This window comes from Conger conger, chromosome 18 (assembly GCF_963514075.1).
Source record: "Conger conger chromosome 18, fConCon1.1, whole genome shotgun sequence".
Taxonomy (NCBI): Eukaryota; Metazoa; Chordata; class Actinopteri; order Anguilliformes; family Congridae; genus Conger; species Conger conger.
The window spans coordinates 6752501-6767500 of NC_083777.1; the positions used below are offsets into that span (position 1 = coordinate 6752501).

The 15000-nt window shown below is 44.6% G+C and overlaps 1 protein-coding gene across 1 annotated transcript in view; it reads right to left on the minus strand.

The window, feature by feature from the left end:
* LOC133118278 (RAC-gamma serine/threonine-protein kinase-like) overlaps nucleotides 1-153 on the minus strand; it is a 69756-nt gene extending 69603 nt beyond the window's left edge. The window contains exon 1 of the mRNA XM_061228136.1: nucleotides 42-153. Coding sequence (XP_061084120.1) covers nucleotides 42-87 — 46 coding nt within the window. The 5' untranslated portion in view covers nucleotides 88-153. The remainder of the gene's footprint in view (nucleotides 1-41) is intronic.
* Between the last annotated feature and the right edge of the window lie 14847 nt (nucleotides 154-15000).

Consider the following 15000-nt stretch of genomic DNA (forward strand, 5'->3'; position numbering starts at 1 on the left):
CACAGACACACACATAACCCAGGCATGAGAGGGAGGCTTACCTCTTTTCTGCACCCACCCTTCTTTGACGATAGTGACATCGCTCATGATGGCCGCCGGGCGCGGCGGCCGGGCCCAGCGCGCGGGCTCCTCTCCTGAGGACGCAGGAGGGGGACGGGGGCGGGGGGCAGGGGGGGAGGCTGTGCGCTCTCCCTCTCTCTCACGCGCTGTGTGTACGTCGCCCGTCTCTCCCGCTGGCGGCTGCCGCTTCTCCCGCTCCGCTCTCTCTCCCGCTCGATCGCCCCAGACCTTCCCACTCCCGCCGGTGACTCAGCCTGGAAGGAAGTCACAGAAAAAGGGAACACATGATTTTATTCTCTCTCTCCCTCTCTCTCTCTTTCTCTCTCTCTCCGTCGTTTCCACCCCCGTTAGACTTTACTCTGACATGACAAACAACAAAGTCATTGTTGAAATACGAAATAAGCCCCTGCCCCCTTCCGTTACCCCTCCCTGCCCAAATCCACTGCTTCTTCCCCATTTTCTACTCTTCAGCTGCTGTAGGTGTTGGATGTGTCTGTGTTCAGACTGTAGGTTCTGGATGTGTCTGTGTTCAGACTGTAGGTGTTGGATGTGTCTGTGTTCAGACTGTAGGTTCTGGATGTGTCTGTGCTCAGACGAGGTTCTGGATGTGTCTGTGTTCAGACTGTAGGTGTTGGATGTGTCTGTGTTCAGACTGTAGGTTCTGGATGTGTCTGTGCTCAGACTGTAGGTTCTGGATGTGTCTGTGTTCAGACTGTAGATGCTGGATGTGTCTGTGTTCAGACTGTAGGTTCTGGATGTGTCTGTGTTCAGACTGTAGGTTCTGGATGTGTCTGTGCTCAGACGAGGTTCTGGATGTGTCTGTTCAGACTGTAGGTGTTGGATGTGTCTGTGTTCAGACTGTAGGTGTTGGATGTGTCTGTGTTCAGACTGTAGGTTCTGGATGTGTCTGTGTTCAGACTGTAGGTGTTGGATGTGTCTGTGTTCAGACTGTAGGTGTTGGATGTGTCTGTGTTCAGACTGTAGGTTCTGGATGTGTCTGTGTTCAGACTGTAGGTGTTGGATGTGTCTGTGTTCAGACTGTAGGTTCTGGATGTGTCTGTGTTCAGACTGTAGGTTCTGGATGTGTCTGTGTTCAGACTGTAGGTGTTGGATGTGTCTGTGTTCAGACTGTAGGTTCTGGATGTGTCTGTGTTCAGACTGTAGGTGTTGGATGTGTCTGTGTTCAGACTGTAGGTTCTGGATGTGTCTGTGTTCAGACTGTAGGTGTTGGATGTGTCTGTGTTCAGACTGTAGGTGTTGGATGTGTCTGTGTTCAGACTGTAGGTGCTGGATGTGTCTGTGTTCAGACTGTAGGTGCTGGATGTGTCTGTGCTCAGACTGTAGGTTCTGGATGTGTCTGTGTTCAGACTGACACTGATTCCAAAATGCTGCCAACTAAGCTGACTCACATAGGCAGGAACAGACGTATCCAGATTTATTTTTTTAAGCAATCCCACAAATCCTGACAATATTTAAATATAAAATTTCAGTGAAAATCATGGTGGACAAACCGAGATTGAATAACATGAGAAAAATATGAAATTTTAACAAATTTAAGTTTGACATCTGTTTGACACAGGTGGCGATCTGGTCCTATGTATTTAAGATCATACCAGTGCATCAGTTAGGCAACTTGTAAAATACCAGCTAACCTCAAACAAAAAAAAATCTCTCCAACATGGCATAGACAGTGAATTCACAGGCTGCTCCATTTGCAGGAAAGTAACCTGAGGCCTACAGAGGCAACCATCAGTGATGGCCCGATTTCTTCTGAAACAGAAAACAGCCTAAGTATCTACCATCATCCTGGGTGACTTAGGGCCATAAACAATCCCGCTCCCGGCCGCAACCACAGATTCAACCGATAACCGTGTGGGCGCAGACACCATTGGCACCACGGTTGTTGTCACCCTCTTGCAGTGAATCATGCTGTTGACCTTGATAGACTGCCCTGACCCAACAGTAGAAACAAAGTGCGGGTCAAAGATTAACAGCTTGGACAAGAGGCCTCATGACGAGGCCTTCCTTCATTTATATCTTCCAATACCGTGGCGTCTTCTGGACAGAGTGGGGCATCCTGAAGTACAGCTGCTTGTTTGATTCTCTGCCATGTACTTTCTGTACTGTGAACCTACAGTCATAGGGGCGACATGGCTCAGGCAGTACGAGCAGTCGTCTGGCAGTAGGAGGGTTGCCGGTTCGATCCCCCGCCCGGGCTGTGTCGAAGTGTCCTTGAGCAAGACACCCAACCCCTAAATGCTCCTGACGAGCTGGTCGGTGCCTTGCATGACAGCCAATCACTGTTGGTGTGTGAGTGTGTGTATGAATGGGTGAATGAGAAGCATCAATTGTACAGTGCTTTGGATAAAGGCGCTATATAAATGCCAACCATTTGAACCCATCTCTATCTGTAACCCCCCCAGTTCCCTCGTCAGAATAAAGCTAAACGTATATAAGAAGGGTCGGCTGTGTACTATAGCTCCCATCTACCTGAAGTCAGTCTTTACTCCTGTGACATAATCAGACATGCTTTTGCCTGGTTCAGTTTCAGTGATCCCGCAGAGGGACCCTCGCTGAGATACAGTTACTCAGAGTGTGAATCAGACCTTTTTTTTACAGTCTGACACCCTGAAGGAAAACCACAACATACCCATCAAATGAGATCATTACACACAACTGCATTCAAAGATGGCTGCTGTGAATCTCCTGCATCTTTGCATGCATGATGATGACTGCTTAGAACCACAGTCATTTCTCCTCTATGACTCAACAAGCACACCCTGGCTATATATATCCCATAATAGACTGCCACCAATCATGCATTTTCCCATCATGTATGAGAACACATGTCCAGGGACCAATCAAATCAAATGAATGGGACCATTTAAACTATAGATCCAGTTCTATTCCATAATGATGATCCTTTCTGAAAAAAGAAACTGTTCTTTGAGCTTGATTCAGATTTTGTTGCCACTTTAAGTTGAAATATACACTCAGTGAGCAATCGATTAGGTAGACTTGTTACACCAGCTCATTAATGCAAATATTTAATCAGCCAGTCATGTGGCAGCAACTCAATGCATAAAAGCATGAAGACGTGGTCAAGAGGTTTAGCTGTTGTTCAGACCAAATGTTAGAATGGGGAAGAAATGTGATCTGAGTGACTGTGACCGTGGAATGATTGCTGGTGGCAGACAGGGTGGTTTGAGTATCTCAGAAACTGCTCTCCTGTGATTTTCACACACAACAGTCTCTTGAGTTGGCAGAGAATGGTGCAAACAGAAAACATCCAGTAAGCAGCAGTTCTGCAGGCAAAAACGTGTTGTTAATGAGAGAGGTCAGAGGAGAATGGCCAGACTAGACGAAGCTGACAGGAAGGTGACAGTAACATAAATAACCACACCTTACAACAGTGGTATGCAGGAGAGCATCTCTGAACACACAATGCGTCAAACCTCTAAGTGGATAGGCTACAGCAGCAAAATAGGTCTAATAAACACCTAATAAAAGATATGCTAGGAATGGGTTAAACTGCCCAAATCCAGGTGTGCAAAACGTGTAGAGACTTACCCAGTAAGTATAGATTGATGGGCAAAAATGGCAATTTTATCAATTTCAAATGAAATTTTGAACACAATCCACTGTGTAAAAAATGAAGGGGTCTGGATACAGTCTGGAGCCACTGTGTACCTCATTGAACATCTTGGGAGTAATTTGTCCTCAGCATCTGACCCATCCTAGTTACTTAGGAGTAGTGGGCAGCCACAGTGCTGAATTAGTTCGATAATATATTGTTTTTAGGTTCCAACAGTCGAACTGAGTTTTATTATCATTATTGTTTATTTGTATTATAAATGTATTTTTTTATTAAAACCTGAATAGACACCACTCCTTTCATCAAAGCACAGAGGAGCATAATCAGACTGCAGGGCCTTACAGTAACATTTATTTATCAGTTATTTTCTCGACTTACTGATGGCAAACAGCAATGTGTTAAACAAAGACCTTCATTCAAAGTGGCGTGCAGCTCATTTCCTGTACAGCGGAGTTTGTGTGGGTCTTTGTGAAGGCCTGATGTGCTGGCTGAACCGGTCACTTCCCACACACTAGCAGGAGAAACACACAACATCTGCTACTTTGTCTTTCCTCACTATAATGCGCTAAATGATTATCATTTCCTGAATACGTTTGACTCCGGGCTTTAACTCGTAATGTAAAAACACCGCAGCACAACAACGAAAAACAAAACAAGGATTTAATTGTGTGAAACACCGTACATGTGTTGTCGCCCATTCAGGGACACGTTTCCCACAAACGCAGAAGATCATTCAGACGCACTTTACTTTTCTCTAAAAATACGCTTTGATTTCATTTACAAAAAAAAAACTTCATCACTGCAGTCGAAAAACAACATCCGCTAATTTATAAAGGCTAAAATTTCAACTCACTTTGTATGACGTTTTTAACCACAGAATTCCCTAATGCAAATGCCACAAATTGTTGTGAGTTGTCAGGATATGATAAGAGGAATATTAGCAGTTAATTTCAATAAATATTTCAACTCCGGCATTAAGTTTCAGTATCCACAGCACTGGTCTGGTCTGTGGACTGTGATTTTTTGAGGTTCTGTACAAACTACAATTTTACAGTTGTAGAATCAGGTCACGGTAGTTTATCCGGCATTGGAAAATCTTGGGCAAACATTTGAAAATTCTAAATCGGCTTGAAAATTGCATATCGGTACAAGCCCATTTCAGACGAGCACGAGAGTGGATTGCGGTGTGATGTCAGAAGTCTACACACTGTGCATGTCACTCAGGACAAAGGGGATCTGGCAACAGGACAACACAGAGACTTTTGAGGAGCAGATGATCAAAGTGAGAATAGGCACTGTGAGAGGAACGTTCAGTGAGAGGCTAGATCAGTGGAGAACGTTGTGCTGTTGTAAACAATCCAACCACACACCCCATGCAGTTGTATCAAGCACTTGTAAGATGCTCGAGCCATCAAATAAATTAAGTAAAAGTTGTCACGTGTTGTACTGGTTTATTAACATTGGAGTGCTTGGAATCACACTCCAGTGTTATGGTAAAAATATGGCACCTCATATCTTGATGTTAAATGAAAAGCCAAAATATCAAGGAAAACATTTCTGCACCAAAACAAATGATCTAATCAACAGGTTTCAAGCAGAGATTCTCTAGAAGGGAGACATTCTAACGACATGGATATCTGGTGTCAACATTCAGCTTAATGACAGTAATTCAACTTGACAACTTGACCCTCAACAGCTTTGAATAAATATAGTCAACATTAGGTTACATATCACAGTCAACCTGCTACAGAGTACAGAGAGGAGCAGCAGAGTACAGAGAGCAGCAGGGTACAGAGAGGAGCAGCAGAGTACAGAGAGCAGCAGGGTACAGAGAGGAGCAGCAGAGTACAGAGAGCAGCAGGGTACAGAGAGGAGCAGCAGGGTACAGAGAGGAGCGGAGTACAGAGAGCAGCAGCAGAGTACAGAGAGCAACAGCAGAGTACAGAGAGCAGCAGCAGGGTACAGAGAGGAGCAGCAGAGTACAGAGAGCAGCAGGGTACAGAGAGGAGCAGCAGAGTACAGAGAGCAGCAGGGTACAGAGAGGAGCAGCAGGGTACAGAGAGGAGCGGAGTACAGAGAGCAGCAGCAGAGTACAGAGAGCAACAGCAGAGTACAGAGAGCAGCAGCAGAGTACAGAGAGGAGCAGCAGAGTACAGAGAGGAGCAGCAGAGTACAGAGAGGAGCAGCAGGGCACAGAGAGGAGCAGAGCACAGAGAGCAGCAGTGTACAGAGAGCAGCAGAGCACAGAGAGCAGCAGTGTACAGAGAGCAGCAGAGCACAGAGAGCAGCAGCAGTGTACAGAGAGCAGCAGCAGAGCACAGAGAGCAGCAGTGTATAGAGAGCAGCAGAGTACAGAGAGCAGCAGCAGAGTACAGAGAGCAGCACTGTGGGCAAACTGCGCCCTGTTCAGCAGCGGTGTAATGAAAGCCCAGCACGCTGCTCCTCCACCATCCCTGCCGTGACCACCAGGAGCAGAGGGCTACAGGAGTGCCCCATGTCCGGATACATCATCCACACAGGCCGCACCACACGCCATAAATCGTACATGGCAAATGGTTGGAATTCATATAGCGCCTTTATCCAAAGCACTGTACAAATGCTGCTTCTCATTCACCCATTCATACACACCAACAGCGATTGGCTGCCATGCAAGGCAGCTTGTCAGAAGCAATTGGCGGTTAGGTGTCTTGCTCAGGGACACTTCGACACACCCAGGGTGGGATCGAACCGGCAATTGCATAAACATCACACACCAAAAGCATTCGGTGCTGAAGAGCGATACAGAGTGATGTCAGCTGAACATGGACAGGGCAGAAGAAACTTGAACACAGGATGCACCCATGGGTTGTGGCAGAAGCACACCATCACACCGTCACTCAGAGAACAGGAGAACCTGCTCCCTGGGTTAATAACAGTCAGGCCACGCATCACAAGGGTCTGACCAACCGGGGCTGCAACTGAGAACACCCAATCAAACCGTGTCCCCTGAAACGCTTGTCACAATGATGTTTGCAGCAGACTCTGGCCTATGAACCCAACCAGAGGCCCAGGGTGGCAGTGGCACTTCCTGGGTGGTGAGGGCAGGGTGGGGCAGGGTAGGGCAGAGCAGGGCAGCTACTGTACAGCATCTCAGAGTTATCTCAGAGTTATCGCAGAACTGTGCCCAACAGCTGACAAATCATGGGGAAAAAACTACACGCTGCTTGCTGCTCAATAATTCATTACCTTAAACTCTGACCCCTACCAGGACATAGCCAGTGAGCAGTGACTGCATTAAATATTGCAGTTCGAGAAAATGTAAAAGGTGATAAAATAATCAAACGTTGGATTCCGGTGAAAATGTTTGATGTGAAATGCAAGGCGAGGGTAGTATTCACCCTACATTTCGGACTAAGCTACAAATTAACAGGACATATAGGAATGTTATGAAAAAACAGAAACCAGTTTAGTACCAAACCACCTGATAAAATAAACAACAATAACAACAAATGATGTACCCCACACACACAGACGCACAACCAAATACCAAGAACATGGACCTGCAAGTAAATAAGTAAATAAATGAATAAATAAATATGCACCGCTAATTCAAATTAATCACACAGGATTGCCAACAAGCAGGGGAGTGACGATACCCTTTACAGTGAGAAAACCCACAGCACCACTGTGGGCTGACTTCCACCATGAAACTAAGTTGCAGTTGCAAGACAGATGTTCAGCTGTCAACAGGGAACCAGTGGAGGCGGGGGGGAAGGCTGGAGGTTAAATGGCGAAGGCAGGAGGTGAGGTGGGGGAGGGAGGAGGTGGGAGAGGGAGGAGGTGAGGTGGGAGAGGCAGGAGGTGGGGGAGGGAGGAGGTTAGGTGGGAGAGGCAGGAGGTGGGGGAGGCAGGAGGTGGGGGAGGGAGGAGGTGAGGTGGGAGAGGCAGGAGGTGGGGGAGGGAGGAGGTGAGGTGGGAGAGGCAGGAGGTGGGGGAGGCAGGAGGTGGGGGAGGGAGGAGGTGAGGTGGGAGAGGCAGGAGGTGGGGGAGGGAGGAGGTGAGGTGGGGGAGGTAGGAGAGAGCTGGACCAGACAGCAGCATCTACACAAATGATCAGTCCCACCACGTCACAAACAGCAGCAAGCAAATATCAAACCCTGGTTCAGATTGGGCCTTCCTATTGTATTATTGTAAACGTAGCCTCAAAACAAAATGTCTGGGAGACAACCATCTAAAAAGACAAGAGTTTTATAATCCCAAAAGACGGATTTACCACTCCCACAGACTAGAGCATTCTGGGACTGCCACAGACTAGTGCATTCTGGAACTGGCACAGACTGAAGCATTCTGGGACTGCCATAGACTAGAGCTTTCTGAGACTGCCACAGACTAGAGCATTCTGGGACTGGCACAGACTAGAGCATTCTGGGACTGGCATAGACTGAAGCATTCTGGGTCTGCCATAGATTAGAGCATTCTGGGACTGCTACAGACTAGAGAATTCTGGGACTGCTACAGATTTATCAATCAACATTGTTACGGTCAGCTGAGTTACGGTCAGCTGAGTGGCTAGAGTTGGGCTACCACATTTTGCGGACATTTCTCATCTCAAAACAGACTTAATTGCCAATAAATATACCGGAATTTTCAGAACGCAGCCTTTTTGTATGTTTGAGTTTTTTCCTCATAAAAAATATTACCCCTGAGAGGCAAGCGAACACTGAAATCAGGAACCAAATGAGCATTTTCTTCTTTGAAGCACTGCACTTCAACTCACATGTGATCAATGTAGGACTGACATTAAAGCTGACATCATAGGTGCCTGTGTGAATAACATTATAGCATCCGTCATAGGAGCCTGTGAATGACTTTATAACATCCTTCATCAACGCCTGTGAATGACTTTATAGTTCATATTTACATGAACCACACAGTGACATACTGTGTATAGTGCATCATATGTGCCTGTGTGAATGACATTACAGCATCCTTCTTAGGCGCCTTTGAATGACAGTGCGTGTGTGTCTGTACATGTGCCTTCAAGCAGAATCAAATGCAGACACACACACACACACACACACACACACACTAAGAACGTTCCTCTGCCACTGGGACAGCATTCTTACCCATTGTTTTGTACTCGTACTCACCCAAGGGTGTGGTCTGTGCTAGGCTTGTGGGGCCTGAGAATGGCCAGTCTACACACACTCCCAGAGTGCACTTAGAATCCAAATAAAACCTTCATGAGCCATAATACCAGATGGGTTCAGAGAAGCACTCAGAACATTATGAATGGGCACACAGTCCAGTGGGAGGCCTAACAATTAAGCATATTCAAGCATTCAAAGCACCTTGTGTTCAGAACAGCAGCACTGCACACTTCAGCCCACAGACTGGGCATTGATTAGAATGACACTGAGATAAGAAGGTGAAAGCAGCCAGAATCCCATATTTTGAATATAGTTTAATACACTCAAGAATATCTAGACCTTGAGAAATATTCTTTGTTCTTTGCTTTTTAATTAGTTACAATAAACACAAAATGGAAGAAATACTTAAGTTGCACTTGTGAAGAGCTAGCCCAGGAGAAACGGAAGGGTTCACGCTAACAGACGTTTGTGAAAATGAAAGAGTGAACAGTGTTCATGTGAAACCGGACGAGAAAGGGAGAAGTTCTGAATGAAGAGCGATGGGCGGGTTTTCACTCTGCCCTAAACTCATCAAAAGGAACCTAATCTACAGGCACAAGCGAATTAAACTTCATTATTATCTAGAAGGATTTCTCAGAGCTAAACAGCATCTACACTCACACAAATGTAAAGGTATTACCATAATGGGCAGTTGAGATAATTATTCATGTGAGCAATTTGTTTCTTAAATTCTTTAAAAATGTATTTAAAAATGCAGCATTAACTCAAATATGTAAATGTAATGTGGTCTGTAACTACAAGCTAAAAAATAGTTATTGTAATTCAGAGGACAAACTTTACAACAAAGTATTGTTTTTAAAATCCAACCTTTCCAAATCTCAAACACCAAAAAAGGTATCGCACAAACTAATCTATTGATCATGTCTTTGGTTTTGACCACTCATAAAATATACCTGGCAGGTGAACTGAAGCCTCTCTCTTACACAGACCATAAAGCTAGCACACAGGCTAAAAACACAACACTAACACGGGCCATCAGGAGCACAACACTAACACAGACCATAAAGCTAGCACACAGGCTAAAAACACAACACTAACACGGGCCATCAGGAGCACAACACTAACACAGACCATAAAGAACACAGCCCTAACACAGGCTATACAGATCACACCACTAACACAGGCCATAAAGCTAGCACACAGGCTAAAAACACAACACTAACACAGGCCATCAGGAGCACAACACTAACACAGACCATAAAGAACACAGCCCTAACACAGGCCATAAACAATTCAGCATCAATGTAGGCTATAAAGAACACAACACTAACACAGTCCAAAGTGGACATGCCACTAGCACAAGCCATACAGAATACAGCACAAACACAGGCCATAAAGAACAGAGCACTAACACAGGCCAAGGAGGACACAGCCCTAACACAGGCCATAAAGAACAGAGCACTAACACAGACAATAAACAACGCAGCATTGACACAGGCCATAAAGAACACTAACACATGCTAGTGGCGTGAATTACCAGAAATGCACCTTACCTGCTGATAAAAAATAATGACAATGATAAAAGGCCTCAATGACCTTGATTGAACATTAAAGATGAAGCACAGGTAACTCCCAGCAGGAATGTTTTCACACTGACGAAGCATCTCCAGACTGATTGAGGAAAAAAAATCAGAGGACCATTTCCTCACTGAGAATAAAAAACATGGCATTTCTGACCTCCGTTTAAAAAGTTAACGGCCATGTGCATCAGCTTCCCCTTAAAAGACCGCAGCCTTTACAAACCCACCAGCGCCACTGGGCCCGCTCCTTCATTCGGGCCGGTTCTGAGAGCCGAACACGTAGAGACGAGCTGCCAGTTTGGGCACAAAGAAGCCAAATTCAAGTCTTCCACAGACTTCCTTCCGTGAAGTGAACGGAGGACGATGAGTGTGCACTCTGCACTCCTAGGCCCCTGAGAGAAAGCACTGTGTTAGCCGCATTAAGCAGGTTCACAGTGTTGGCTGCAGATCAAGAGGCTTAATAATATTCACTTAAACTGGTTACAAAAAGGAAAGACGCCGGGAGACCACAAGCAGCGAAATGGGGTTGAGTGATTTCGCTCCTCCGTCAAATTCCCACTCTGCTATATACTAGACTCGGTTAGGAATGTTTCAGTCAATGATGGGGCACTATAATGTGAGTTTATGAATGGCCACGACTCCCTGTGTGGCAGATCAATAACATGGAGCAATAACTGATCATGTAAAGAAACTCCCCAGCAGTGGAGAGTGGCTGCCAGCAGTGGCTGCCACAATACACACTCTACAGGCACTGTTAACTGTTGTTTGTACACAACAAACAGTTTCTTACGGGGATTCCAGTGATCATTTCATAAGGAGCCGCCTCCTTATGAAATGCATATTGTCCCTTTGTGGATGAAATACCCTACAATACTAATAATCATCATTATTATTTGGAAGTTGTGCCACTAATTTTTGGAATGGCAGTTTGGAAACGCCTGTTCAGTGCTTCCTTTCAATTAAGATATGTCGCAGAGTCAGATATTGTGTCAGCTGCTTGCGTTACCTAGGTCACTCCTAGAACGACGTGTTCACAGCCTATACACATTGCTTCCCATTGCTCAAACATAACAAAAATGCGTCCAATAGCTATCTCTTTTCATAACTTTACAATCGTTATATTACATAAAAACCCAAACGCCATGTCATTTCAACTCGGGAGAGGAAGGCCTACCCGTCTGTGTAATGTCGTATTTGTATCCCAGGGGAGTGTTACGCATCCCAGACTGAAAAGTGCCGGCTAGTGTGTGTAGCTCGCCATATATAAACATGGAAATGCAATAACAATAATGGCTGACACTGACAGGAATTTGAAGCATCGTGCGATGGCGTGCCTAATATCCATCCTTATGAGCCATGAATGGTTATGGCGCAGAAATAAGAAACGACGGAGGCGACACTGGTTCATTGGCGTTATTTACAATACAGTAAGCCAAACAAACAAGGGCTTTTGTTCCAAGGGGTGGGGTGTCATTGTCTGTTATATAAAACATAACACGCGGAAATAAACATTCACCAGAAATACACCAGTTAATGTAATAACGCTGCGCTTTTATTGTGGAAAAGGCCATCACAATATTAGGGGTACCGTAATGTTACTGCACCTTTTCACGAACATGCCTGCGAAAAGCCATGCCGCCAGAAGCTAGCGTTATCGAGATATTAGCTAGCACGCTATATTACCCTTATATTTACACAAACTCCGTGAATTGTGGTGTAACAGTGAATGCATCCGGGGGAATGACCAGCATTATTATTTTTTATTTCAATCTTTATCTGGAAAGACTGTATTAGACAGAACGACAGGGGACTCTACAGACACGCACTAGGCCAGACCTAGAGAACTCCACCTCCTTTTCCTCCCGCTGCTCCTGTCTCCTTCTACCTCCTCGTTGCAGCATCTAGCTATGCACTTAGCCTCCCATCCTAGCACCATATGAACAAATGCTACAGCCTCGGCGACAGCTCAGCCAGCACCGTAAGGTGCGTACCGCTGAACAAATACAGCATTTCTTCCACGAACAGTGTTCTGTGCACCCAAAAAGCAGTACCATTATAATTTCGATCTATTATTATTTATTACCTGACGCGGGCAGTGATGGGGAGACCGATGGGTTCCCCCTCGCCTCGGCAGCCTTCCTGTGCGCTCGCGCCGTCTTTACGCGAGAATAATGAATAAGATAAGCCAGGCAATTAAAAAAACAAATAAAAAGAAGAACCGTGTCGAAGCTGCTATTGCTTGGAATTGCGAGGACTTGTCACATATGGCATTAAACAGTAAAGATACGCGGCGGCAGCTCCTCCTAGCCTCTGGCACGGCCGCTGTGCTTCTGCCGCGACGGCTTGTTGTTGACTTTCAGGAAAGCTCGTGACGTCACGCCCAGCCGCTTCTCGGACGGCTTCCCTCTCTCTCCCTCCGTCTCCGTCTATCGCTCGCCAGGCTCGGTTGGTCCCTCCGTCTGTTTCTCCAATCTACAGCGCCTCTCCCCAGTCGCATCCCTGCTTCTCCCCGCTGAGACAACACTCGCGAGAGTCAGGTCAACTGGTGTATTAGTGGAAGATATGCATAATTGGTGTGCGGTGCTTCTGTACATGGCACGGTGGTAATTCCTAAATAGTCTACAGACGCCAGAAATGATAGAACACGTAATGGGGAAATACCATGTTTATGTGCACGAACGTTTCACATCCTCCTCTGTCCTCTGTACTACACCCTGGGTGCCATAATGCCTCTTACATAACCACATTCAGGCATCCCTCGCTGCCTGCTCTTATGTCAAAGCGCATCATTTCCGTGGTGTTGGCTATTCCAGCCTGAAATGACAGCAGAAGTACATTTCATATTGCATTAGTTCAAAAATGTAATATTTTAAATATTAAACATGTTGCGGGGAATGCACGGAGTAGTTATGCAACTGTTCTTTATCGGTTACGTTGCAGTAGCCTCATAGGCAGGATCGTATTTTTACTTATTGGGTCCAAAACCCAATGGTGCACGGTGTGCATTCTGTTGTTATTTAGGACTCAGACTGTACTAAATAGACTGTACTCAGACTGTACTAAATAGACTGTACTCAGACTTACAGGAAAATGTTTCATTCACAACTTACCCAACGTAGCCTATTTAATAAAAGCTTCATATTGCAGTTATATATTATGTGACGTTTATCAGAGCTTTGGTATACATTTGGGCTGTACTTGTACAATACAAACATACCAAAATGAACTGTTTTAGTTATTCCTTTACTTGGCATTCCACCCTGTAAGGTCATTTTCACTAATGACAAGAATTAAAAATACTCACCAGCACCATCATCATAATGAATTATAATCATAGTTTAATGTTTATTTGAAACACTCTTGCTAGTTCTGTCTCCCACTGACTGCTTCCTATCTTCCAAAATGTTTGTGACAGTTTTGTTAAAACCCTAAAATCTCCCTAACAATACTGAAAATATTCATTTAGATCAAGTTTTTGGTATTTTTATTAGAGAATAGAATCTCTGCACCTGACTCCAAAAATGAGCAGCAAAAGAGTAATGCCAAAATTAGGGAGTTACGGATTCAGGCTTTCAGGTTTTTTATTTTATTTGCTGAAATCAATTACTACAATAATTTAAACTGAAAATATCTTATATGGACAATTGTGGTTATAAAATGCAATTCCATGAACAGTTCAGTATATTCTTGAAACTGTCATAAGAATAATTGTATACAGTGATTGTATACAATATTTTTTCCAAAAAGGACACAGAACAGCAGAAACAATTCAAAGGCACTGGGATGTTCACATAAAGACATTAAATAAATAATAGTGAAAGAAAGGTAAATATGCAATGCTAAAAGAAAGGAGAGGAGATTAAAAGGTAGAAAAGGTTCCTTCATCTACATGACCTACCAAAAACACTGCTATAATATAAAAAAGGATAGATAAATAACATAGCTAATAAACGCCTGTTAAAGTGTTAATTATCACTGACGAGTGCTGACTATGACTCATTGTGCCTAAGTTATTTTAGCCTAAACTTGGCAGGTTAGCCTTGCCCACAAATGATCTTCAACTTCTTAACTTTTAAATAGGCTATTTTATTCTTGCAGCGCAGTGATAAGAATGGTCCCTCTTTGATCACAGGAATGGGCTGTAAGATGCACAGAAAACAGCCACTGCAGCAGAACGTGCCTTTCTCCATGAGACACACCTAGCCTAATGACCAATTCACCTCTGGTAAGTTCCGGTAGGTCAGTGGCTCTCAAACTCGATCCTGGGGACCCCTGTGTATGCTGACTTTTGTTACAGACAATTTCTTGCTCAATTAAGGCTGTTGAACACAGGTGTTTAGGTTCTGTCGTATTTCTTTCTTTAAACTTATTAACACAATGCGGGTTTGGCTCGGTATCATTGGATTTATGTTTTAATTCTTCGTTATCTACCAAATTGTGGCCAGGTGTCCACACTTTCACCAATTAGAAGCCTATTGATTCACCTCAGTCTTTAATTTGATCGTTTTTTATTTACCAGTTTTTATGCAGCTGTTTGCTAAATAACACAATAAGCACAATGTGAACATGGGCTGTTTATTCTTCATGGCATGATGGCATGCATAGCCATTTTTGCAATGGCAAAAGAGTAAAATAA